The 24,770-nt window shown below is 54.1% G+C and overlaps 2 protein-coding genes across 14 annotated transcripts in view; one reads left to right on the forward strand and one right to left on the reverse strand.

Moving 5' to 3' along the window:
* The window catches only part of MLH1 (mutL homolog 1), a 39,628-nt gene extending 38,989 nt beyond the window's left edge, over positions 1 to 639 (forward strand). For all 3 annotated transcript variants that reach the window (XM_039237230.1, XM_039237231.1, XM_039237232.1), the window contains one exon: positions 178 to 639. In XM_039237230.1, coding sequence (XP_039093161.1) covers positions 178 to 345 — 168 coding nt within the window. In that variant the 3' untranslated portion in view covers positions 346 to 639. The remainder of the gene's footprint in view (positions 1 to 177) is intronic.
* A 1,375-nt stretch (positions 640 to 2,014) lies between these two features.
* LRRFIP2 (LRR binding FLII interacting protein 2) overlaps positions 2,015 to 24,770 on the reverse strand; it is a 100,622-nt gene continuing 77,866 nt past the window's right edge. For 5 of the 11 annotated variants that reach the window (XM_039237243.1, XM_039237233.1, XM_039237234.1 and 2 more), the window contains 9 exons: positions 20,005 to 20,097; positions 17,808 to 17,900; positions 12,391 to 12,492; positions 12,027 to 12,159; positions 9,546 to 9,595; positions 6,363 to 6,480; positions 3,963 to 4,042; positions 3,303 to 3,407; positions 2,015 to 2,944 (listed from right to left, as the gene is read on the reverse strand). In XM_039237243.1, the coding sequence (XP_039093174.1) occupies positions 2,834 to 2,944; positions 3,303 to 3,407; positions 3,963 to 4,042; positions 6,363 to 6,480; positions 9,546 to 9,595; positions 12,027 to 12,159; positions 12,391 to 12,492; positions 17,808 to 17,900; positions 20,005 to 20,097 (885 nt within the window). In that variant the 3' untranslated portion in view covers positions 2,015 to 2,833. The remainder of the gene's footprint in view (positions 2,945 to 3,302; positions 3,408 to 3,962; positions 4,043 to 6,362; positions 6,481 to 9,545; positions 9,596 to 12,026; positions 12,160 to 12,390; positions 12,493 to 17,807; positions 17,901 to 20,004; positions 20,098 to 24,770) is intronic. The other 6 variants (XM_039237240.1, XM_039237239.1, XM_039237242.1 and 3 more) reach the window with 4 other exon arrangements.

The following is a 24,770-nucleotide window of genomic DNA, read 5'->3' on the forward strand; positions in this document are numbered from 1 at the left end:
GAGTCTCCTCTTGCGCGCAGGCCCGCGGCCCCCAGACGCTGCCCGAAGAGGGCGTCTCACCAGCTTCCGGGAGGACAGTGACCAGCAAGGCCCGGGCCGGTCACAACCTGCGGGGGGGGCGGGGCCGGTCGGCGGCGTGAACGGGGCGGGCTGTGACCTGTAACCCATCTTCTCCAGAGCGAGGCCCCCGCCGCCTCCGCAAACCCCTGGAAGTGGACCGTGGAACACGTGGTCTATAAGGCCTTCCGCGCACACCTCCTGCCTCCTAAACACTTCACGGAGGACGGAAGCGTCCTGCAGCTTGCGAGCCTGCCCGACCTGTACAAAGTCTTCGAGAGGTGTTAACCACGCCCCTCCCGGCCCCGGGCGCCCGGCGCCGCGTCCCCCCGAGGGCAGGGCTTGGGGCTGCAGACTCCCCTCTGCCCGCTGACTAGTTACCTCCTTTCACCCTCGGTGGATCGGCCGGAAGTAAATCGTCAGAGGTGTCCTAATTCTGATGATTCCTTATTTACCTAGCGCTTGGGCAGCTTAGTCTACCAGACACCTGACCTCAGCTCGGGTCATGATCTCGCCGTTCGTGAGTTCGAGCCCCGCATCGGGCTCTGCACTGACAGACTCACGCTCTCTAAAAAGTAAACGTTAAAAATTTTTAAAAATAAAAATAATTACACTTGAAAAGCTCTCGATGTATTTTCACCTACAATATACTGTGTTAAAAAACCCAGAAGTAGTTTGAGCGCCCTCTGGGCATCTGGTAAGAATTCTCAAAATGCCCTAAAGATTTTATAGTTCTTGCTCCACTTTGATTCTGTGTGTATTCTGGTAAATTTCTAATATTGGGTGATACGAATTAGGTTGGTTCACGTGCCTTTTAAAACAGGTCCTGGGGGCACCGGGGTGGCTCAGTGAAGTGCCCGCAACTAGGGTCCTGAACTAGAAGAGGCTCTGGTGACACGGAGCATGGAGGAAGGGGAATCGCTAACCTGTTACGCCCTCAGTAACCAAAGCTAATGTTCGTTCATAATGAGAAGTTGAGAGGTGACAGGAGTGCTTACCGAGTCTGGAACTGGTGCGCGTTCCACATCAGCCTCCGTTACTAACGGATAGAAATCCTCCCAGCTGAAGATAAAGTTCTCGCTGTTCTTGTCTGAAGGACGGTGTAAACGTACCAACCTGAGCCGCAGGTGCCACTGCTGTGGTGCCTCTAGTGCCGGCCTGTGTTAGCAGAAACGTGCGGCGCGCACAGGAAGAACGCCGACAGTTCTGAGGTAAAATCCCGATTACGAGACTCCGTGAAGAACGTTCCACGGACGGAATGAAAAGGTGGAGCCTCTTTGGAAGAGACAGATCTGTTGTGTCACAAAAGGAGTGACATCAGGTTCTACCACATGGACCTTCCAAAAAGTCGACAGGGCGTCTCAGCGGCCGCTCCCATGAGCCCAACGGGGCGCGGGCTGAGCAGCCCAGACCGGTTTTGGGGACGGAGGGAGGCAGGGTCTCCCCACAGGCTCCAGCTGTGGGGCCCTCCCCCTCAGGGACCGGAACCTCGCCCTCCCGGCGCCCCCCCCGCCCCCACCTGCAGAAGAGATCGATAGGCTGTCCCCTCCACTCCCAGCAACGGATTCCGTGATGAACAACAACAGGCCAGCCGCTCTGACACGGGGGAGGGGGCCAATCGCAGAGATTTCCTTCACGTTCCAGTTACCTTTAGTATCTAATTCCACGTCTAACTTTATTCTCGTGTGCCCTTGACTCATTACGCTTCCCCCAGGGCTGCTTCTGAAGATGTGACAGCCACGTCCAGGAGCCTGGACCCTGGGGGCAAAAGAGAATCACGGACCCCGCGGAGCAGCTCCGCGACAAAAGCCTTTTCCCCCACTGGGTATCGTCACGGACGAAACTGAAGTTCTTAAAATGCTGTATATTCTAGATTTGTTTCCGTGAGCAGGAGAGACGAGGGCAGCCTAAGGGGCGTGGCTGCCCGTGTGACAAAATGAACGCGTCCGCAGCCAACTGTGGTCAGCAAGAGGGTGCATTTAATAGGGTCTTCAGGCCGACTTCCCGCCGGGCTCTGGGGGGGGCTCCCTGCACGGATCAGCAGCAGGTGGGACACTGGACATGAGATACGGCACCGGTGACGTCAAAGACGAAGGGGCTTCCTCTTACTGTGAGAGCGCCAGGCTTTGGACCTCCCGGCCACACGCACTGAAGCAAGTTTGATATACACTCCCCGTATCTTTTTCTAACATTTTCTTATATAAATTTAAATATTTTACAAAAAAAGGCTTTTTCCTCCAAACATAGAAATTTGAGTGAAACATACATTCCCCACGTGTGAACTGGTTTCTTCACTAAGACAGAAACGCTATGTGACACGAAAGGCAAGTTCTCTGGCCGCCGTGGAGGACCGAAGTCTGCACCGCACCGTGGAGAAGGCACTTGGGTTCCCGAGGTCTCCAGCCAAGTATCTCGGGGGCGCGCAGGAGCGCCGTCCTCCAGAGCCCGCGCCGAGGCCTCCGAGGGCCCCGTCCCCGCGGCGGCCGGGGGAAGCGGCGAGTTCGCCTGATTCTAAAATTACAGAAATAAAATTACGGAAATAAAAAATCGAAACAGCACGGACCAGTTCTTAGTCTAGAATCACATTGCAGACGAAATCCAAAGTGTTCATTCACGAAGATTCAAACCTGTTTCATTCTCTCATAAATTATAAAATACAAAGGTGGCTATTTCAATGACAAAACTCAAACAGTACTGAAGGGGGTTCGTGTCAACGGACAGAAAGTCAGTGCCCCTGCGCGGGACCCCAGGGGCGGCGCCGGCGGAGGGCAGCCGCCTACTGCTGGGCCAGAAGCGCCGTCCTGTTGGCCTTCATCTTCTCCAGCCGCTTGGCCAGGTGGCTGTTCGTCATCTCCATCTCCTCAATCTTGTCCAGTGCCGTTCGCAGCTGCACACAGGGAGAGCCCGGTCACACGCACAACCCAGCGCCGCCTCCGCGCCCCCGCCGCGACACGCAAGCGCTGCCGACCCGGCCTCGTCTCCCTTCCGCCTGCTGGCGGTGCCGAGCAGGGACGCTGAGCGCCAGTCACAGAAAGGACATAGAGGAAGAGACCGGCCTTAAACGAAGGGAAAGCCGTCCTTTCTCTTAGTCTCTGATCGACCAACATAAAGCAAATGGCGGTCACCGTGTGGGTCAAAAACCAACACGGAGGAGTAAGGGACTCCACAGCTGTTCCCCGAGGGGGGACCCAGCACTCAACCCCTCCCGCGGCGCGGGACCCCTCTGGGCACGCAAAAGCGGCTACCTCGCGCTGTAGCTTCCTCTTTTCCGCCTTCAGCTCGTCTTCCACTTTCTCCGCGTTCTCCGCAGCCGCCTTGTACCTCAGCACCTGGCCCTCGAGGCGGCTGACCTGCGACAGGGGAACGCGGGCCTCTGGTGAGCGGCACCGGGGGCCCTTTCCTTGCAGCCACGATGGAAACACGGCGTCATCACAGATCCCCAGTCGTCCCCTCACGGCCACTCACAGGGCCTCTCCGAACCCAACGGCTATTTATAGCTGAGGACGGGTCCCCAGAGGGTTACAGCGGCAGGGCCCGCACAGGGCCAGCCTCCCACGTCAGCCCTGCGAGGAGCACGCGGTCTGAGCGCCAGCGGAACACCGCAGGGTGAGACACACTAGACGGAAAGGCTTTTAGACTTCCTGAAACGTAGATTAAGGGATTTTCAAACCAAGAGGCTTCCTGAAGTCTCTTAAAGTAGCTGGAAGAAACCGAACCGCAGCTAGCTTTCTGCGGACGGCTGACGGGGCCTCCGCGCGCTCGGCCGCCGCTCGTCTTTGACACACAGCTCCGCCAGAGCGCCAGCTGCAGGGGCGGCCGGGGGGACCCAGGAGCCGCGGACTTAGCCGCCTAGCCGCTGCAAAGGGACTTCAGACCACTTGGCACCAGGCTGCGGAAGTACTTACGTTTTGTTCCAACGTGGTTATGTCCTGTTCTGCTTTTGAAAGCTTAAACTTGTACTCACTAATTTGTCTGTTGGCATCTCCTGGAAGAGAAGAAAGCGATGGACCCATCTCAGAGAGAAGGTGTGACCGTCGGGCACGGACACCCAGGGCAAGGACTCTGCGGTCTCCGAGACCCGACGTGGATGCCCACGGGGCAGCTCAAGCACCTGACCCGAGCGTCCCTCGACCTGGGAGATGGAAGAGGCCTCTTCACCCGTGGTGCATGGAGACCGAACGTGCTGCAGCAGGGAGCCCCACGGGGACACCAGTGGCCCCTAACCACCTCGGTCAGCTGCCCACGGCTCCTGTGCCCTCCCGCCTCACCTCAGGGACCCCGCACCGGAGCAACCTCCGTCGGCACTCTCCTTAGCCAGCTGTGACGTCGCCTTCTGTCGCTTTGATTTACAGTGTCTTTTTTAACACTGATCGTGCTTTCTGAAGGCAACATACATGCGAAAGGAGAGGGGACCCGGCTATGCCGCCTGCGGTCTGTCTCTGTGCTTAGTGACCGGCTGCTGAGGGGACTGCCCTTCAGTGGCGTGTGGGGATCTGGTGGGGGGACTTACAATCCTTACTTGCACTTCTGACCTAAGAGGCGCGTCAGTTAAAATGAGGAGTCTAGATAAACTCCCTCCGGCAAACCAAATTTAACAAAAATCACTCTGAAATGATACAGGGCATGAGTAAGGCCCACAGGAGATAAACCAAATCTAACCTACCTAGGAACTTTTTTCTGTAATGTTTCTTTTTGGGAGCGCGCGCGCACGCGTGGGAGAGGGGCAGGGAGAGGGGGACAGAATCCACAGCGGGCTCTGTGCCGACAGCAGAGAGCCCGACGCGGGGCTGGAACTCATGAACTGTGAGATCATGACCTGAGCTTAACCGACGGAGCCGCCCAGGCTCCCCAAGAACTCTTCGGCTTTTCCGCATCACTGAAGTCCCAACCACTTACATGCTCTTCAGCGAGAGGCCCATCTACCTAGTTACGTCGCCTGAAGGTAGCGGGCTAGAAACCCGTCACCGCGAAGGCCCCTCGCTCAGGGAGGGACCGGTTCCTACTGCTGGGCTCCAAAACCAGCTTCCGGATGTGGGCTTGCGGTTCTCCAGCCCAGCCTCCTCTCTCCGCAGTGGGCTCACCTCCTCCCCGTAAACGTCCCTTTCCCTCCTGTTTTCAGGCGTGTGACACCGGGCTTGTGGCAGGAGCGTGCGCGCGGAAGCCGTGCCCACCCGCGCCGTGCCTCCCTCCGCATTTGCTGCGTTAGGCCAATCTCTTTCAGACCCCCCTGCCGTCTCCAGGTTCTCCCGCCCCTTGTACCGGGCCGGCGACCGTCACCACCTGCCTCTCACGCCGGCCTTCATCCACCATCCACGCCCAAGTATTTCTAGAACAGGAAGTGTCACAGGGGCCCCAACAGGTATCTAATGAAGGAAATGACACTAACCTCAAAAATCAGTATTAAGAGTCAGTCATCAGAAAAGCCACTATTCAAAGTGAAACAAGTGCTGACTGCCGTCTGTGAATGACACGGCCTCTAACTGCACACGGACGGCCGCTGGGCCCTCCCCGGCCGCGGAGGTCACTGCAACACAGCGGGCCCTTCGGAACAACACGGGGTCGGGGCGCCAGGGGCTCAGGCCACCATCGTGCGGTAGTGACCTGCATCAGGCTCCGTGCTGAGCATGGAGCCTGCTTGGGATTCTCTCTCTCCCTCTCTGTCAAACTAAACATTTAAAAAGAATAAAACAGGGGCGGTTTTAGTGGTTAAGCGTCCGACTTTCGCTTAGGTCATGATCTCGCGGTTCATGGGTTCGAGCCCCGCATCGGGCTCTGTGCTGACTGCCAGCTCGGAGCCTGGAGCCTGTTTCAGTCTGTGACTCCCTCTCTCTCTGACCCTCCCCTGCTCACGCCGTCTCTCTCTCTCTCTCTCTCTTAGAAATAAATAAACATTAAAAAATTTAAAAAACAAAAAAAGAATAAAACAAGGGGGCAAAGAAGAAAAACGGCATCAGGTAAACTGAATACTTCGCGGCCTTCTTTTAAACGCCATCTACAGATACGGGGTTAATGAGGAAACCGCTGGCAAAGTTCTGAAACTTTAGTTTTAGTTAGTGTGTTAGCTCCAAATCCACCCCTCCCCCACGACACGTCCACGGCAGTGGCACCAGGAAGCGCGCCCTGGGGAGCTGACGGGCTGCAGCCGACCTTCCCGGCACCGACTCCGAGCGTGCGGAGGCCTGCGCGCAGGGCGCTGAGGCCGAAGCAAGCTCCGGAACGCGGCTCCTCGAGAGAAACGCCGCCCTGGGGCTGCCTCCCCCCCCCCCCCCCGCCCCCAGCCTCCCTGCCGCGGCCCCGCCACCTACTCTGCATCTCGATGACCTGCAGGTCGGCGCCGTTGTGGAGCCCCAGCTCGGCCGCCGAGCTCTCGCCCCGGGAGCACCGCTGCCGCTCCTCCTCCAGCTGCAGCTTCAGCCTCCGCACCTGAACGGAGAGAGGGCGCGTCACGGGTCACCGCCCGGCCCGTCATTCGTGGGGGCCGGTGGGACAGCAGGTCTTCTCGGCGTCTTTACCACTTTTATTAAATTCCTTTTTTATTTTTAACTCTCTTATTTTGAGGGCGGGCGGGCGGGCGGGCGGGCACACGCAGAGCACGAAGGGCAGAGAACCCCGAGCGGGCTCTGCGCCAAGCCCAGCGGGGCCTGACCTCACACCTGACATCATGGCCTGAGCTGAAATCAAAAGATGCGCGCCCCCAAAATTCCATTTCTAATAAAATTCCAAGGGCAGTTAGAGGTCTTTGTCTTGCCTTAGAATTAGGTTGGATGTTGTGTTAAATATTTAGGAAGCTTAAACATTAAGACTTAAATTCATATCAAATATTAAGTACATTTAATTAAAATCGTAAATCAGATATCACGTATTAACATTAAAACTTAAATATTAACGGAAATCACTGGCAATCTGTTTTTGAGTCTGGCTACAGAGCCCAACGGCAGCTTACTCCTAATGGCGCCACAGAGGAAGTAACCCGGAGGCGACAGGAGATAAAGCCGGCAGTGTGGACAGGAGACGCCCACCCGGCGAGGAGGGAGCGCGGCGTGCCGAGCGCGGAGGCCACGCGCGCCTCCCAGACGCCGCCTCCACTCTCCCGCACAGGGCTCTGTACGACCCGCTTCCGTCCGCACGCCCTCACCCTCCCCGAAGCCTGGAACTGGGGTCGCCGCACCCTCCTCCCCCAGAGCGGCCTCCTCACCTAGCGCAGCGGCAGAAAGACGCTCGCCGCCCCCAGAAGCGCCTCCCTCTGCGGCCCTCCGGCTTCTGGAGATCAAGTCCGCAGCGCCCCCGCCACTGAGCCCGAGACCACAGCACATGACCTGCTTTCGTGCGGCCGCCCAACCGCTCGGCCTCGGTGCTCCCTAGAGCTCCTCCCCCCTGACCTCCCCTCCATCCCGCACCCCTGCTGCCAGCATCGCCACCGGCGCCCCTTCTGCTTCACCAGTGGCTCCCAAGCCCCGCCCCCTCAAGAACAGCTTGGCAGTTTCAAAACGCACAGAGGATCTCCCCTCCGACTGAAGTCCGTTTCCAGAACACCTCCCTCCGGGGCCGTCCGTCTATCCCTTCTTGCCCTCACGGCCCGCTCACAGTCTGACCAGACCCGCCACCGGGCAAGTGTAGCCCGTTACCTTCTTCGGAACCTCTGCTCCTGATCTTCCCAGCGCCGTCTCTCAGGACTCAGACGCCCCAAACCCTTCAATCCCACTGGCACCTGCCATCTTCCTTCTCCTGGGGCCATCGTTAGCCACACTCCCCCGCACACGCGCTCACCTCCTCTCCCAGTTACCCCCCCGGCCCGCCCAGCCCAACTCCACGCGCCGTGCCTGCACCCAGGTCGTGAAACGGTGAGAGAAACGCATCCAGTGTGTGTGTTCACACAAGCCTCTGACCTACGTGTTCATACGTGTGCTGCTCACCGCGTGGTCCCGTCCACAAAAACGTACGCCCGCTAGGGCGGGAATCCTCTAACGGATTTGTTCACTGAAATAGGCGCCCAAGGCCTGGAATGGTGCCTGTTCAACAGCGGAATCTCCTTAAACACCTGAGACGGACCAGGAGTCTGTCCAGGACAGCGGCGCAAGGGGGGAGGGGAGCAATCGGTGAAGAACTTTCCCCAGGACGGGAGGGTGGGACTCCTAGAAGTGACAGGCGCCCGTGCCACGCAGCACAAGTCCGAACCCCGTCACCGGGAAACTTCCCAACACCAAGGGAGAAGCAGGATATAAACTGCCAGAGACGGCTCTACAGAAGGGGTCACGTACAGAGGATGAAACCGCAAAACGCCCTTGACGTCTGTAATCGCCATACTGGAAGCCAGAGGACAATGAGGCAACTTTAATTAAAAAAAAAAAGATGAAGCAAAATGACGGTCATGAAGACTTCTGCTAATCAAGTGAGAGTAAAATGAAGACATTTTCAATCCTCCAAGGTTAAGAAAAATTTACAGCCTATCTACCCGTTTCTCAGGAAGTTACTGAGGAATAAACCAAAAAGAGAATAAAAAAAGAGGAAGTCATAAGGCCTTGCAAACCGGGAATCCCAGCCTAGGTGGCGATGAAGGGCACTCCAGCTCTGCACGGAGGGGGCAGGCCCTTAAGTTCCCAGGGGACAGGTCAGTGCTGCAAGAATCAAGAAGTGGAACTGAGAGGCGCCTCAGGGCTCAGTCGGTTAAGTGTGTCCGACTTCACCTCAGGTCATGATCTCGTGGTTTGTGGGTTCGAGCCCCACATCGGGCTCTGTGCTGACAGCTCAGAGCCTGGAGCCTGCTTTGGACTCTATGTCTCCTTCTCTCTGTCCTCCTCCGCTCATGCTGTCTCTCAAAAATAAACAAACAGTAAAAAAAAAAAAGAAGTGGAATTGAGAGAATACGTGGTGAATTTGAAAATGCTAAGAGCAGACCTAATCACTGCTGCAGACTCTGTAGCCCAATTGGTCATAACTACACAGGAAACCGAGCAAAGGAAAAGAAAGGCCACGGCATGAACTCTGTGGGGACCAGAGACTTGAGGGAGAGGGAGGGCACCCTGAGCGTGCGAGGCTCCGCGGCAAGTGACGCAGGCCGGGTGCGCGGTCCTTCCGGAGGAGGATGGGGGACCAGTGGATCTTCCACAGCGAATGCCCAGAAGCAGCAGAGCGTGTGGGACGCAGACGCCCGAGAACAGCACGTGTGGGAAGAATTTGCCAACCCAGCGGGCCTGGCCAGGGACGAGGGTGCGGGGCTGGCAGGGGGCTCCTCCAGGCCGCAGCGCCAGCTCGGGACGGCTACTTCACTCCTTGGGCGCCGTGTCCCATACAGTGTTTTAAAACACCAGGAAACGACAAAGAGACAAAACGCGCATTATCTTCTTCCCCTCCCAGTGTTGCTGGCGTACTGATGTCTGAAGTGAGCACGTCTCTCTTGTGTGTGCATCGTAACTCGCCAACGGGTCCCCCTGCCACTCCGTCCGTTGTGACTAACGCCACCTTCCAGCGACGGAGCAGTGGACCTTTACCTGTGAGAGAAGCTCTTCCTTTTCTCCAGCAAGTTTTCGTAGCCTGACATCTAAAAAAAATTGGAAAAGGCTGTAAACCAAATTTGTAATGAAATACGTATTGAAACAATTGAAAATAATTCTTGAAAGTCAAAAACAGCCAACATTACCTGATAAACAACTCATAGCTCTCTATTGAGAGAGCTCTGAAAGAAATGAAGGCTTATATTCATGGTATTAAGAAAAGTACTTAATTACTCAGCAAATATTTCCACATAACTGATAGTTATCAAGGCACTAAATACAACGTTTGCTCCCAAGGGCAGTGATTTTCCATTTAAAGACAAACCAAAGTATAAAGATCACTTCCTTGTTTCAAAAACGTGCAAGCCTTTACCAGGAGGCAAACGACTCGAGTCGTGGGGGGGTTCCCGCAGGCTGGATGCAGCCTCATGGGAGCAAACCCGCGGGGGAGAAGGGGCCTGGCGGGGAGACGAAGGCCCACACAGGCTAGTGGGGGGACCTGGGGACCGACTCTGAGCCAAAGGCAGTCAAGGGCCAACCTGAGTGCGGATGCAGGGTCGGCCTGAGGGAAGGGCGGCCTTCAAGACTGGACCCTGGGGGCGCCTGGGGGACTCAATCGGTTAAGCGTCCAGCTTTGGCTCAGGTCATGATCTCACGGCTTGGGAGTTCAGCCCCAAGCCTCGCAATGGGCTCTGTGCTGACAGCTCAGAGCCTGGAGCTGCTTCCGATTCTGTCTCCCTCTCTCCCCCTCCCTCTCAAAAAGAATAAACATTTTTAAAAAATTAGAAACAAAAAACAGCTGGAACTTGGACTGAAGAGGACCGTAGAGGAGGAAAGCAGCAGCCGACACTGGGCCAGCGCCTCCCACAGCCAGGGTCACGGCTACGTGGGGGCACTTGGCTTCCCCCGCACCGTCCAAACAGCGGAGGGGAGCCCGCGTAGCCCGGCCTCACGCACCACACAGCCCCTCCCCCCCCACCCCTGCTCCCAGAGCGGCTCCCGGCCCGCATCTCTGCTCTCTCCGAGTCTCTGCTTCTGCAATTCTGTGCTTTAGGGAACACGCTCACTAACGTGAACAAAGCTCCACTCCTCTGGGAAGCCTACGTGTACATGAAACAAAAGGAAACAAAAGATCCCTTTAAATAAAAAAGTGAGCTGACGACAGAGCAGACAGAGCGTCTGTGCCACTTCCCCAACCTCGAGGGCAGGATCTGAGAGGAGCGAATGGACGGGCATCGTGGGGTTTCCCGGGACAGGTGTCATTAAAGTCTCAAGGGCTTAAATTGAAGAGGCGCAGATGCTCAGAAGCCTTGCTCCAGAAAAGAACACTTCTGGAAGGCCTGTCTTTTGATCATCTACTTCTTGCCTTAAGAAACGCGGTGGCGGAGAGCCCCGGGCCCCGGGAGGAGGAGCAGGGCCCCGGGGGGAGGAACAGGGCGTGGGGAGGAGGAGCAGGGCGTCGGGAGGAGGGGCAGGGCATGGAGAGGAGGAGCAGGGTGTCGGGAGGAGGAGCACGTCGTGGGGAGGAGGGACACGGCGTCGGGAGGAGGGGCAGGGCGTCGGGGGGAGGAGCAGGGCGTCTGGAGGAGGGGCAGGGCGTGGCGAGGAGGAGCACGCCGTCGGGAGGAGCAGGAGGGCCCCGGGACGAGGAGCTGGGCGTCAGGAGGAGCAGGGCGTCGGGAAGAGGGGCACGGCGGCGTCGGGAGGAGGGGCAGGGCGTGGGGAGGGGGAGCAGGGCGTGGGGAGGAGGGGCACGGCGTCGGGAGGAGAATCAGGGCGTCGGGAGGAGGGACAGGGCGTCGGGAGGAGGGGCAGGGCGTGGGGAGGGGGAGCAGGGCGTGGGGAGGAGGGGCAAGGCGTCGGGAGGAGGAGCAGGGCGTGGGGAGGAGGAGCAGGGCGCCGGGACGAGGAGCTGGGCGTCAGGAGGAGCAGGGCGTCGGGAAGAGGGGCACGGCGGCGTCGGGAGGAGGGGCAGGGCGTGGGGAGGGGGAGCAGGGCGTGGGGAGGAGGGGCACGGCGTCGGGAGGAGGAGCAGGGCGTGGGGAGGAGGAGCAGGGCGTTGGGAGGAGGAGCAGGGCGTGGGGAGGAGGAGCACGGCCTGGGGAGGAGGAGCAGGGCGTCGGGAGGAGGGCCACGGCAGAAAAGCGGAGCGTCCAGGAAGCAGAGCATCAGGCCCACTTGGGAAGGCTCCCCGGGCTGCAGGTGGGGAGCCTCTCTCCCAGGAAGGTGCGCGTTTAAGTAAAAAAGCCACGCGTATCCACCAACAGTGCCTCCACCCAGGGGCCTTCCACTGACCCAGGTGCTGGTTCCCCAAGGTCAAGGATGCCTGGAGACCATGTGTCCAGATTTCTTCCCGCTGAGGATTTAGATCAACGTCATAGGGGCGCTCGTGCTGCTTTCCTTCTCCGAGACGGGGGACGAAGGGGAGGGGCCGCAGTGTCGCGGGGCACCGCCGAGCGCGGGGAGCAGGGGCCTTACCCAGCGGACCTTCCCCCGCAGACTCCAGCACCTGGGCGGCCTCCTGGGACACCACGGCGATGGCTCCGGCCGCGGGCTCGTGCCCGACCTCACCGTTGGGGGTGCCGTCAGAGACCGTAAGCAAGCCGTGTTTCTGCGGAGAAGGGAACCCAGCGTCACGACCGGCTCGCACGCACGCGGTACGTCGGGGAGGGGCAGAGCGACTGCGCGGAGAGCACCTGGGCGGAACCGCGTCCAGGGAGCCCAGCTCTGTGGAAGGAATGGCCGCTCCCGCCTACTCTGCACCGAAGCCCGAACGCGGCTTGTGCTGGGCTAGGAGGACAGCGCGGCGAGGGGCCTGCACTGCAGGTGGAAGCGAACGTACCTCTCCCGTCTCCACCGCCTCCTTGCGGTCGGCCAGCTCCTCTGTGAGCGCATCTCGCTCACTGCTAAGGCGGGCCATGCGCTCTCTCTGTTTCTCTAGGGCCTGGGTTTAGACAGGGCGGCAAGGGAAAGAACGGCACAGAAGAGCAAGTGAAGAGGCAGCAGAGGGCCCCGGGCTCCAACACACACCGGAAAGGCCGCGAAAGACACGACAGCAGCAAAAGCCTGGAAACGGGCAGTTAGACACGCGAGGAAGCACAGGGGCTCACGTCTTCACAGGAGAGTTTTAACAGAAGCGGGTTAATTGTGCATAAATTCACCAAAGCATGCTTATCACATCGGGCAGGAGCTGATCTTCCTTTCCCAGTTGATGGGGGGGGGGGGGGGGAGGGGGGGGGGGGGGGCCAGGAAGAGGAAGAGGAAGATAGCAATAATATTAAAATGGAGTTTTCCTTACGGACTCCTTACTACATCTTCATCTGGTGACCAATACAAACACATTCCATGTTTAACAGAACACTTCAAGAATAGAGTTTAATTCAAAAAATTAATTTAAAAATTTAATTCAGAAAATTGTAATGGCCCTGGAAGAAAAGTCACCAGTATGCACAAGGTATTTTAATGAAACACTGGCCATAGTGATTGTTCTCCAAGCACTGTGGCAAAATATTCCTCAAATACCTCTTAATTCAAAATAGCTAACCTCCAAAGAGATTCCCCACCGACCTGCTTCTTTTTTGTTAATCAAATACAATTAAGAATCATCTGGTTTTCTGACCACCTTCCTAAACAAAATACTGACAAAATAAATAGAGCCCACCTACGGAGCAGCGCAGCAGAACATGGGCTTGGGGCTCAGGCTTCTGCGTGCCGGCGACTCCCGACTTACCTACGCCTCAGACTCCCCGTCTGAAAAACTCCCAGCTGCCCAGTGTGGGCACTGCTGCAGCGCCAGGGTCGGGGAAAGCTCCGGAAAAGCCCACCACGGTTTCCACTTACTTGGGGCCCCCTCGCCCCTGCCTCAGTCTCTCAGCGGCAGAGCTGAGGATGACGGGCACTGAAGCAGGCCCACACTGGGGTCACCAGTGACAAACCACACCTGGCTCCGGGTAAGGACATAACCCAGACTAGCAGTCTACGCAGACACCTGATGGGCAGATGATTTTCGAAAAAGCTTCTCTCTACACGTGTGTTCGTATATTTGCTATTTTCTACCAACAACCCCATCAATCCAAGCAGTTAAACTACAACAGGTGACTCTCCTCTCGCTTTACTGGGCTAGGAATGAGCTGACTGCTTCATCACCGACTGGACAACGTCCTAAACCGGTAGACTCCTACTGGGCACCCAAACTGGCAGTAAGTAGATGAGACGCTGGCCATGACCTTCTACGTGGCTCCACTAGGCAGCAGGCGCTGCTAGAAAGACGTACATGTGCCCTGCTATGTTTACAGCTGGAATTTCTCCCTTATAGAGCCTGTCCTTATGTTATCCCCATTTCACAGGTCCGAAAATTGAGGCCCAGAGAGGTTATATTTATTTTTTGCCTGAAGTCCCCGCAAGTGCCAAAGCCAGAAAATGAATCCAGTTCTTTTCGGCTCCAAAGCCTTTGCATATTTTTCTGTATCACAGCCCTAAAAAAGCCACAATTATGCTTCCGATCTGCCATCTCAGATGCTGCTGGGAAAGCAGTCTATAAGGGCAAGTCCTGGTCCTTCCTTCCCAAACCGCAGCGTCAGACCCACTGTCCTTTCAGCACTGTACGGTCGCACCATACGGTGTGTCTCGAGTCTGCCCACTAGTCAGTAATCGGAGTTTCTGGACCGTGAGGCACTTGCCCGGCCGTCAAGCTAATGTCACCAGGCCGTTCCATCAGAGCAGACGCAGCGTTGGGACACAAAGGCACAAACAATACCTTCCCACCTGTCGCCACCTGAACCTCGGCCGGGTCAGAGCCTGTGGGTACTGGGAGCTGCGTGCACGGTGAGCCACGCGCCAACACGCAGCCGGGTCAGGGTCACCGCCGCTACATCCTGGCTCTCTCAGGGAACAGACCAAGCTGAAACTGGAAATTCTAGCAAATGCTAGCTAACCCTAACCCATGCCATTTGCTCCTCTTCCCACGTCTTCTGGCAGGGGACAGCTTTACTTTCGGACTTTTTTAACTTCATCTTACCATAATTGTGGACGGGAAAATAAAATACATCCTAGAAGTTCTCCCACTTCACCACAAAGTTTGGAAACTACCAGAATACCTTATAGCTGGAGCAAATGTCCTCACGGCAGATCCGAAACCCTCCGTGGTACCTGACCGTAAAACCCCCACCCTGTGTTTGCATTCAATAAGAGCTCGTACAGCAGATGTTTTTCTTAGGGTAAAAAGTACAGGCTTGTGGAGATCTAAATAATTCTTTGCCCTTGACCTAACCTCAAATTCTAGTGTCAAGGCGCCTGGAAGACATGGGTAACGGGCTGCCCCCATATAATCACACGGGGGCAGAAATATCTTCTGCCGGGTCGGGAGTCTCACACGGGGCCATCGAGATGGAGAAGTCCTTTGTACGCACTTACTCTACACGTGGGCCCCTGGCACTTGGGGCTGCCCTCGGGCTGTGAGCACGACCACAAGGATCAGTAAAGGAAGAACTAAAGAAAACCAAGCTCTAGCATGAGAATAACGGCCATGTTCCTCTATGAAGTTACTAACTTGAAATCTTGAAAATGAAGCTGGAGGCAAGTGGTGCATGAGGTAGTCACTGCTGAAAACGCGTCCTGGGTGAGTCAAGGGAGGGCACACGAGGGCACGGGTGGGTGAGTCAAGGGAGGGCATGCAAGGGCATGCAAGGACGGCCGTCAGAGGCACAGAGCACCCGCGTCGGTAACGGAGGCCTACGCAGCGCTGCAGGTAACACAGCGCCGCTGCTGTGGGCACCGCGCGGCAGTCCCGCTCCTGGGCGTACGGCCGGAGAAGTGAAAGCAGGGTCGCAGAGGCGCATCTGCAAACTCATGTTCACGGCAGCATAATTCACGAGAGCCAGAAGGTGGAAGCAAAGCAAGGGCGTGTCCACCAGCAGACAAAAGGGTGAACAGACCGTGGCTCATATGAACAACGGCACATTTATCATTCGGCCTGAAAAAGGAAGGACATCCTGACGCCTGGCCCACCTCGGAGAAACCTGGAGGGCCTGATGTCAAGTGAAAATAAGGCAATCACAGAAAGACCGGGACTGTCCGACTCCACTTGGGGGACGTGCCCTGAGCAGTCAGCCTGCAGGGATGGAGAGCTGAACGGAGGTGGTGGTGGGGGGCGGGGGTGTTGAAGGGCACAGTTTTGGTTCCGCATGTCAAAGAGCTCTGGAGACGGATGGTGGTGAATATACTTAGTACTCAGTACCACCAAACTCAACACCAAACACTGGGTAAAGTGGCAAACTTGATGTTATTTGTATTTTACCACAGTCTAGAAACTTTCCTCAAAAGTCAGAGGCAGGACCAGCTACCGGTACATGCGGCTTAGGGGACCCTCCAGGAACTGTGCTGTGTGGAAACACGGCCCCAGAGGCTTCAGTACTTGCTGTAGGAGGCCAGGTCTCACAATGGCAAAATGACAGAAAGGAGAGCAGAGCAGTGGCTGCCAGGGCCTGGGAAGGAGTGAGGGAGGCAGAGCAGGGAAGGCCACTGAAGGGGAGCCGGGAGCCCTGGGTGCTGATCTGCCGACGTGAAGGTCGATCCCCGTCTGTGACTCTCTGCCAGTTGCTACACTGGGGGAGAGCCGGGCACAGGGTGTACGGGGCCCTCCGAAGGTCGATCCCCGTCTGTGACTCTCTGCCAGTTGCTACACTGGGGGAGAGCCGGGCACAGGGTGTACGGGGCCCTCCGTACTACTGCTCACAACTGCCCGTGAGCCTACGACCACCTCAAAAAAGCTTTTTAAGTGTAACTTTGAAAAAACAAGCCAGAGGAACACATTATACACCATACAGAAAGAAGATAGATGGCCGCTCAGTCAATAATGCCAGGAAAATTTAGAAGTCAAATAATTTGTGTCTGAACTATGAGCAGATCTTTTTGGTAGAAAAAAATTGTTTTATTCTGAATAGCTCTTTTATTGGACTGTGTGCTTTGCGGTTTTCCTATGGCTGATCCAAAATAATCAGTTTAAATACTAAGATAATGACACAAAATAGAAAGCATGGACCTAGTGTGCTAAAGAAAATTAGGGAGGGGCCTAAAAGAAGGCCATTCTGGATACTGACCAGACTTCAACTACACTTTGCAAACCACTCCTTGTGCCATACATTTTTCACATCTCATTTTCAAGTCCTCAAGTAAAACTTTAAAGGAGATTAGCAGCTGACAATCAAAATTTCAAAACTCTTAACTGTTGTTAATTTATCTTCCAGAAGGCTCTTTTAACTCTGGGTGGAATTTTGGAAGCTCCATATTTAAATATCAGAAACTCTAAATAAAGTTAGCTTTATTTCCTTAAAACTTTTGGTCTATGGAACCCTTAGGTAATTTTGTTTCCCATGTGACTGTTACTAAGAGGCCAGGCCCAAAGGGAGGGAGAGCCCTCCCAACAAGGGAGGAAGGGCACGGACCGGAGGCCCCTCATCCTGGGTCTCCCACACGTGCTCTCGGGATCCCCCCACCCCCACCCCCAAACCTCAAGCAGAACATGACTTCTCCACTAGGTTCTTGGACCAGGGCTTCTTTCGCTCTGCTTCATCCCCACAGCCCCTCGCTGGCAGCTACGGCAGGTGGAGCGCCCCCTGCAGGACAGCTCACGCCAGGAGACAGGGAGCGTGTCAAAGGGCTGTCATGGGGCGAACTGGTGCGAAGTTTTCAGCCTCCTGCGTACCTGGCACCTACTTGGAGGCCCTTCCTTGTTGGGGCCCCTGCCCTGGGGGGTCGCGGGGTTACCATCAGAGGCAACGCCACAGTCGGGCGGCTCTGGCAACCGTACATTCCGATCCGCTGCCGTGACTGCAATGATGCTAATCTCCTATTTTTCCACCAAGGATTTATGGGTGCTAATTACTTGTCCTCTACCCCCCACTCACTGTTCTCTTGCTCCTCATCCAAAATTCTTGCAGTGTAAGGGTATCAAGTTACCCCAAGTCTGAATTAACGCCTGTGGCTGCTTCTGGATAAGAATCCTGGGGAAAGAAACTTCCCTAGAAAGTCCCTACGTGCAGGTTTCACAAGCCCAGAGGCAGCTAGAAAGAAGAGTTCTTTCCAGGCACAGTATCAGGTTTCCCCCTGGAAGTTGTTTTCTTCTACTGCTTTTATTCACATTTCAGTGTATAAATGCTCAAAAATAACCAAAGGACGGATTTTTAGGAATCTCTAAGTTAAATGATATTGCTCTGTTCCTCCTCAAGGGGCTTCAGACCAAAGCCCGATTCCATCTCATACCCTAATGCTTTTATCTTTCCAAAGAAGTGTCTCCTGGAGGTCAAACACCTCTTGTGTCATGATGTCTATTTTCTGCTGCATTCGTTGATTCTCCTGCAGAGGAAGAGGGGAGAGAAGTAATAAAAAAAAAGCAGAAAGGAAAAACGGAGGTCAGAGGGAAGCAGAGAGAACAGGAATGAAGCTGGTGAAGACACTTTAGAAAGGGGGAAGGAAAGTGTGACGACCAGGAACAGAGAAGGATGACGTCCCGGCGACACGAGCCCCGCTGGCCTGCCACAGGGAGATGGCGAGTCACCCTCCAACCACAGCTACGTGGCCACAAGCCAGGCAGCTCTGTGTGCGCCTCCCCCAATAACTGTTCTTCCCCAAACGTGGAGCCACTGGCCTTCCCGGGGGGACGCAGATCTGCTTGTGAACAAGTGATCCTTATCACAGAGAACAAGCAGCCGTTTTAAACTTTTTTTAAGCAGAACTACAAACTGCAAGAGAGCCGTATCTCAGCTGAATCATTCTCAATTTGTCAGCAGAACCTACGACGGCAAGCATATCATGAACTGAATAAACAGTCCTATCAGTTTTTAGAAAAACCGGAACTCAGCATCTAGCCCTTCTTAGCTGCTCTCCTCGGGCAGTGAGGCTCCCTTCATACCTTGTTGTATTTGACAGGTTTTCCTTCTTTGAACAATTATTGGTAAATTACCACCTCCTACTTTCTCAACTTCGGCATTTCTTATCTGCTTAACCAGGCGAGACCTAAAGCACTCTTCTGTCCCATGCAAGGTTTGTCAGTTATATGTCAACATGGTATTCACGTCTGAGAGATGTCAATTCTAGACATGAAAACTCCCAAAACTAAAGTTTTTGAAGTGTGTATATCCAGCACCCTGGCTTGTAGAGTAACCAGGGTGACACTTCCAGGAATCAGCATTACAATTCCTCTGAAGCACAGCCATGAGATTAAAAGCTAGAACACTTCGCCAGTTCTTTCTTAAGCTCCTGAGTTTGAGGAGCAGCTGCCGAAGCAGCTTTAGTATCTTTTCAAGTAAAAAATGGGGAGAAGCGTATACCTTAATTAGAAGAAGAACTGACAAATGGCTGGCACCCGGGCACAAGACACAGAAGGACAAAACAAGGAAAGGGCCGCACGTAACGGCTGAGCACCCGCGGGACGCAAACCGCAGTCAGACGCTCCGCCCCAGACACAGAAAACTAGGACAACTAACCTCACATGTGGTCTGGGGTTTTCTCGGGTTAAGTGCCGCCACGTTTAGATTCACACACTCCGCCTGCGCCCCAGGCTACACTCAATTCTCAAGAACCAAGAACAGTAACACAAATCCACGGATAAAAAAAGTAGTCATTCCTTTTCCCCTATGAAATGGTTTTGAAGTCACTGACAGGGTGAGGGATTAGGTGAGGCCGGTCCCTGGGGGGGGGGGGGGGCCCGTGGGGGAGCATGGCCCGGGGATCACGAGGAGCTGGCCTTCCCGCAATCACTGTTGTGCCATCGCCACTGTTGACCTCAGACACCTCGGAGAGGCACCCCGAGCCAGCGGCAGGGTCCCTTCCCAGACACTCATAAAACACCTCAAGGGGAAAAAACCACATTTAAAGATGATCAGAGATGCTCACGAGGGGGTAGGAACGGCAGGATCATAATATCTCAAAGATCTCTCGGGAGCACCCCCACCCCCACCCTCACCCCGGGGACGCACCGGCGCTGGCACCGGCACTCAGGGCTCCTCCCCGGGCACAGCCGAGGCATCGCCGAGCTCTGCCTCCTGGGACGGAAGGGGTCCTGACTAGTCCTCTGCGTCCAGTGCGCCAGAAACCTCCACCTCGGTGAGGACCAAACGTCTTATCCCCCGAGAATCACGTCTCAAGGACCACACCCACTACGTCCCCAAGAGTAACGGGACTCGTCATTTTCCCTTTTGCCCACTTCCTACGACCCCGGTAGGAAAGAAGGTGTAACGAGTAAGGGACCATTACGACAGCTCCTGCTCTGGAAACGGGGGGTGCTTCGACGGTAGCATTCCTTTCTGAAGCCCGACTTTATGTACCTAGCGTGCGTGAAATTTTAGGGTGCAGCCAAGTACGAAGAGACAAAGAAACCGTGGCCTTTCAACGCCCTTCCATCCCGACAACCCCCACCCCGGTGTCACAGGCAGGCGCCCGCCCCGCCCCGGGCACGCACCTCGATGAGCTCGTCTCTCTGCCGGAGGCCTTCGGCCAGTTCCTCCATCTTGTGCTGCAGCACTCGGCACATGTGCTTCTGCCTCTCCAGCTCCTGGAGACACACAAGCGACACGGTTTGCACAGAGACCGGCACCCGGACACTGGGCTGTCTACCGAGCGACAGGTGGGTGGTGGCCTCTAGGGACACACGTGGACCTCCCACGCACAGGAACTTAGAAAGCTTCTGTGTTCTGTGCGGAGGTTTGGAAAACTAACGCTTTTCATCTCCTAGGAACACATCTGCACAACCCAGACTAATCAATGGCCAAATTACTAAGAACACGGAGATGACTTAATAAAGTAACAGGTTACAAAATTAACATATAAAATTCAATCATCTTCATAAATATAATCTAGAGAGAAAATATAACAAACACGTTTTCAAAAACTAAATTTAAAAAATACAATGTAAACTTAGAGGAAATACCCAAAAATCAATCTGAACAAAATTACATAAAATGTTCCTGGGGGCCCTGGGTCGCTCAGTCGGTTAAGTGCCCGACTCGTGCTTTCAGCTCAGGTCATGATCTCAAGGTCCGTGGGATGGAGTCCCACGTCTGGCTCTGCACTGACAGGCTGGAGCCTGCTTGGGATTCTCTCTTTCCCTCCCTCCCTCCCCCTCCCCCACATTCTCCCTCTCCCTCTCTCTTGGTCTCTCTCTCTCTCTCTCAAAATAAATAAATGCTAAAAAATATACACCCCTGAAGACAAAGAAGTAGGACTAAACAAACAAAAAGGCGTACCATCTTCCTAGATAAAAAGACTTAGGATCATAAAAATTGCAGTCCTCCCCCCAAATAAATCTACACATTTAATGCAGTCCCAGTAAAAACGACATTAAGCTCTTCTTTTTCCTCATCAGAGTTACAGAAGATGATTATAAAAACAAAAGAAAAAATAGCCAGGGGAAAAAAAATACTAAAAAAGAAGAAAGTTAGCCTTACTAGATATATGGCCCACATAATTAAAACAATGTTATAATGGCTTATTAACACAGAAAGCAGAACAGAAAATCCAGAAATATACCCAGTTACATGTCAAATATATTAAAAAACAACAAAACCGAAAGAGAATCTAAAATCAATGAGAAAAGACAGACGTTATGTTGTGACCCTGGACAACCATACATCCAAATGGAAACAGGAAACGGGAACCACACCTCACACTCTACCCCGAGACAAAGTGCAAAGGGGTTGCAAGTGCGCAGAAAGGAGAGAGAGAAAAAGAGGGAAGGAAGGAAATAGTTACTGGAGAAAAATATGAGTGGATTCCTATAACCAAAGAGTAGGGGAAACATTACTAAAGAATCCAAAAATCTACAAGCAAGAAGGGGAAATGGGTAATAAGTAAGACGACATACAAACTTCTGGATGGCAAAAGGCACTCTGAGAAAAGTAAAAATGCAAATGATAAGCTACAAAAAAAAAAAATTACAACTTACATCAGAGACAAAAGGTTACTACCTCTCTATATAGAGCCTCTAAAGTTAGAAAAAATAACTACTCTATAGAAAAATGGTCTAAAGAAATGGACAGTTTACAGAGAAAACAGCAATCACTCCGAATATAAAAAGATGATCATAGAGAATAAATTAAAACTGTATGTCTCACTGAAACACTGGTCCAAAACCTTGGCAACATATTCCAGAAAGTACCATGGGAAGGGAACCGGCCCTCCTGCACATTCTGGTAGGAGTCCAGATTGGGATCACTGCTACCACAGAGGGGAACCGGCCATATCCAGCAGAATTACCAGACCTTCAGACCCAGGAAACCCGCACTGACGACTCCCATAGTTAGGCCAGCGAAAATGCAAAAGGACTTATGCAGCATGTCACTTTTGCAGGAATAAATTTAACAGCAAAAGACTGCAAACAATTCAAATGTCCATTAATGGGGAACTGGTGGAATAAACTACAGGACACACACACACAATAGAATAACTGTGTAATAATAGAAGAGAATGAAGAAGACCTCCAATCCTAAGGTCACAGTCATCAAGGTGTGGAAAGGTATTTACAGTATGCTACCATTTTCCAAGAAAGGGGGGAATAAAAACATACACACGTGTGTGTGTGTGTGTGTGTAGAAGAGCAAAATAGATCTAGCTTCTGAAGTTAAGAAGATGGAATGATAAACCATTTAACTGAAGAATTCCTTCAAGAAAAAGAGATGAACAGAGATAGAAGACTGAGTTCTTTGAATATCTTTTCTTTGACTTCAGATACGTGTAAATATGCAACTACAACAAAATGAAATTCAAAAAGCAATTCCTGATGGAAGCAACCCAAGCGTCCGCAGGCAGAGGAACCGATAAACACAGAGACAGGGAGATATCACTCAGGAGGCTGGTTCTGATACAGGCTACACAGCACAGGTAAAATCAGAGGGCGGATTACCCTACGTGAAACAAGCCGGTCACAAAAAGACACCCTGGAAGATCCCCTGTGTGAGACCCCGGAGCAGCCAGGCTCGGGGCAGGCAGAGGGGGGCTTGCCAGCCGAGGAAGGGCCTGGCGAAGGGAGCTGCTGTGTGGTGGGTAAGGAGCGTCAGTTTTGCAAGATGAGAAAGTTCTCAGTGTGAATGCACTTGATGTTACTGAACTGTAACACTTCAAAATGGTTTAGGTGGTAAATTTTGTTACCTTATTTACTACGGTTAAAAGCAAAAATAATTTAAAGATAAAACTTTTTAAAGCAATTCCTAAATACTGAACATAAAATACAGTGAACCTAACTACCTATCCGGTTAGCAGCATAAGCACAGAGAGAGCCTATTTTGAGTAACTTTTAAAAACAATGTTTGGGCTTCGTAGACCCCAAGCAAACAGAAGAGCACAAAACTCGAACTGTAATTACACACTGGTGGGGACACAGGGTGGGGCCAGGAGGACAGAACATAACACACACACACACACACACACACACACCACCCCCCCCACCCCCCCACCCCCGGGGACCTGGACCCGGCGGCGGCAGACGCACAGGCCTGCGGGTGTTAAGGAGGTTCCTGAATGGGAACGAGAACCACCAGCGACAATTCAGAACGTATTTTGACTTTCAAAGGAGCACAACGCCCCACGGAGATACGTCCTGACTCCGTGGCCACCCCAGAGCCTGTAAGCGTCGACCACCCTGGCAGTGAGCCCGAGGGGGCAGGCCCACCCTCCCCAGGGCGGCCGGGCTCCCGGCACAAACAGCCGCTTCCGGGGCTGGAGCAGGATCCGACCCAGGAGCCTGGGACCTTTCTTGTGCCAGGTAGCCAAGGATTTACCCAGAAACAAGGAGACTTCCGGTGAGTCAGAGTTACTCAGAAATCATAGTAGTTAAAAGGTCGAACAGTTTGAAAATCAATTAAGAATAAAAGCTACAATGAATGCAGATCATCAAATGCTCAAATTCTTGACTCCATAATGACATGTTCCATTATGTTCTAGGCTGTATCGGATAAGGACTTGTGGCCGGAATATATAAACTCTCACAACTCAATAATAAAAAGACAACCTAATTTAAAAATAGGCAAAAGATGTGAATATTGTGTTCTGAGGATGTTATACAAAGAGTCAATAAATACGTGAAAATATGCTCAAAACCATCAGTTTTCGGGAAAAACGGAAACCAACACCACAGCTGCCAGGATGGCTAGGGAAGCGGTCAGACAGGTGCCGGCGAGGGTGCGAGCGACCCGAGCTCCCGGCCGCAGGGCAGCAAGGCCGCTCCCGGGCGCACCCGGGGCCGGGGGCCAGGGGGCCGCACGGGGGCCTGCGCTCCACCGTGTGCGGCAGCACCCCCCCCCCACGCGGCCCGCACCCCGCGAACCGCACCCGCCACGCTGGAGCGGGCGCCCAGGCGGGCGGGGGGTGTCCCTCGGGCTGAGGGGGCGGGAGACGCGGGAACGCAGCTAAGGGACACGGAGTTCCTCCGCGCAGGCCCGGGTGCCTACAAGTGGGGCTGGCCGCACCCCTACATCACCCTCAACTGTGCACTTCAAAGCGAACAACTGGGGCGCCTGGGGGCTCAGTCGGTTAAGCGTCCGACTTCAGCTCAGGTCGTGATTTCACGGTTCGTGGGTTCAAGCCCCGCGTCGGGCTCTGTGCTGACAGCTCAGAGCCTGGAGCCTGATTCGAATTCTGTGTCTCCCTCTCTCTCTGACCCTCCCCTGCTCACGCGGTCTCTCTCTCTCAAAAATTAAAAAAAAAAAAGCCAACAACTGAACCACACGCTAGGGGAATTACAGCCCCGGGCCATTCTAACAGAGGAAAAGGAAAATGAAGCCGTTTTCTACCCCGACCCACCAACAGAAGGAAGCCCCGGGCGCCAGCGCTACACCACGAAGGAGCCGGACATCGGGGCCTCCTGAAGGGGGAGAACCCGGGAAGCAGACTTGCCCAAACTACTGCACCCGTATTTGCTGAAGCCTCGCAACCTTACTACCTGTTCACAGGAAATTCTGAGGAAAAGGGAACACACTACAGACACCATAGGGATAAAGCAGCAAAACCCCCACGGCTGTTGGAAACTGATGAAGACAAGCAATCCAGTCTCTTCAACACACAAATCGCAAGGGGGGGGGGGGGAGAGAGAGAGATGAAAGAAAACTGATAAATAAAAAGAGACTTAAAAGAGATGACAACTAATACCAAAGTGTGGAACTTATCTGGAACCTTGGTGGTCGTTGTTAAGTGTAAAAAAGAAAACAACTTAGGTCATTTGAAACCATTAAAATT

This window comes from Hyaena hyaena, unplaced genomic scaffold (genome assembly GCF_003009895.1).
Source record: "Hyaena hyaena isolate Hyena2069 unplaced genomic scaffold, ASM300989v1 scaffold_121, whole genome shotgun sequence".
Lineage (NCBI taxonomy): Eukaryota > Metazoa > Chordata > Mammalia > Carnivora > Hyaenidae > Hyaena > Hyaena hyaena.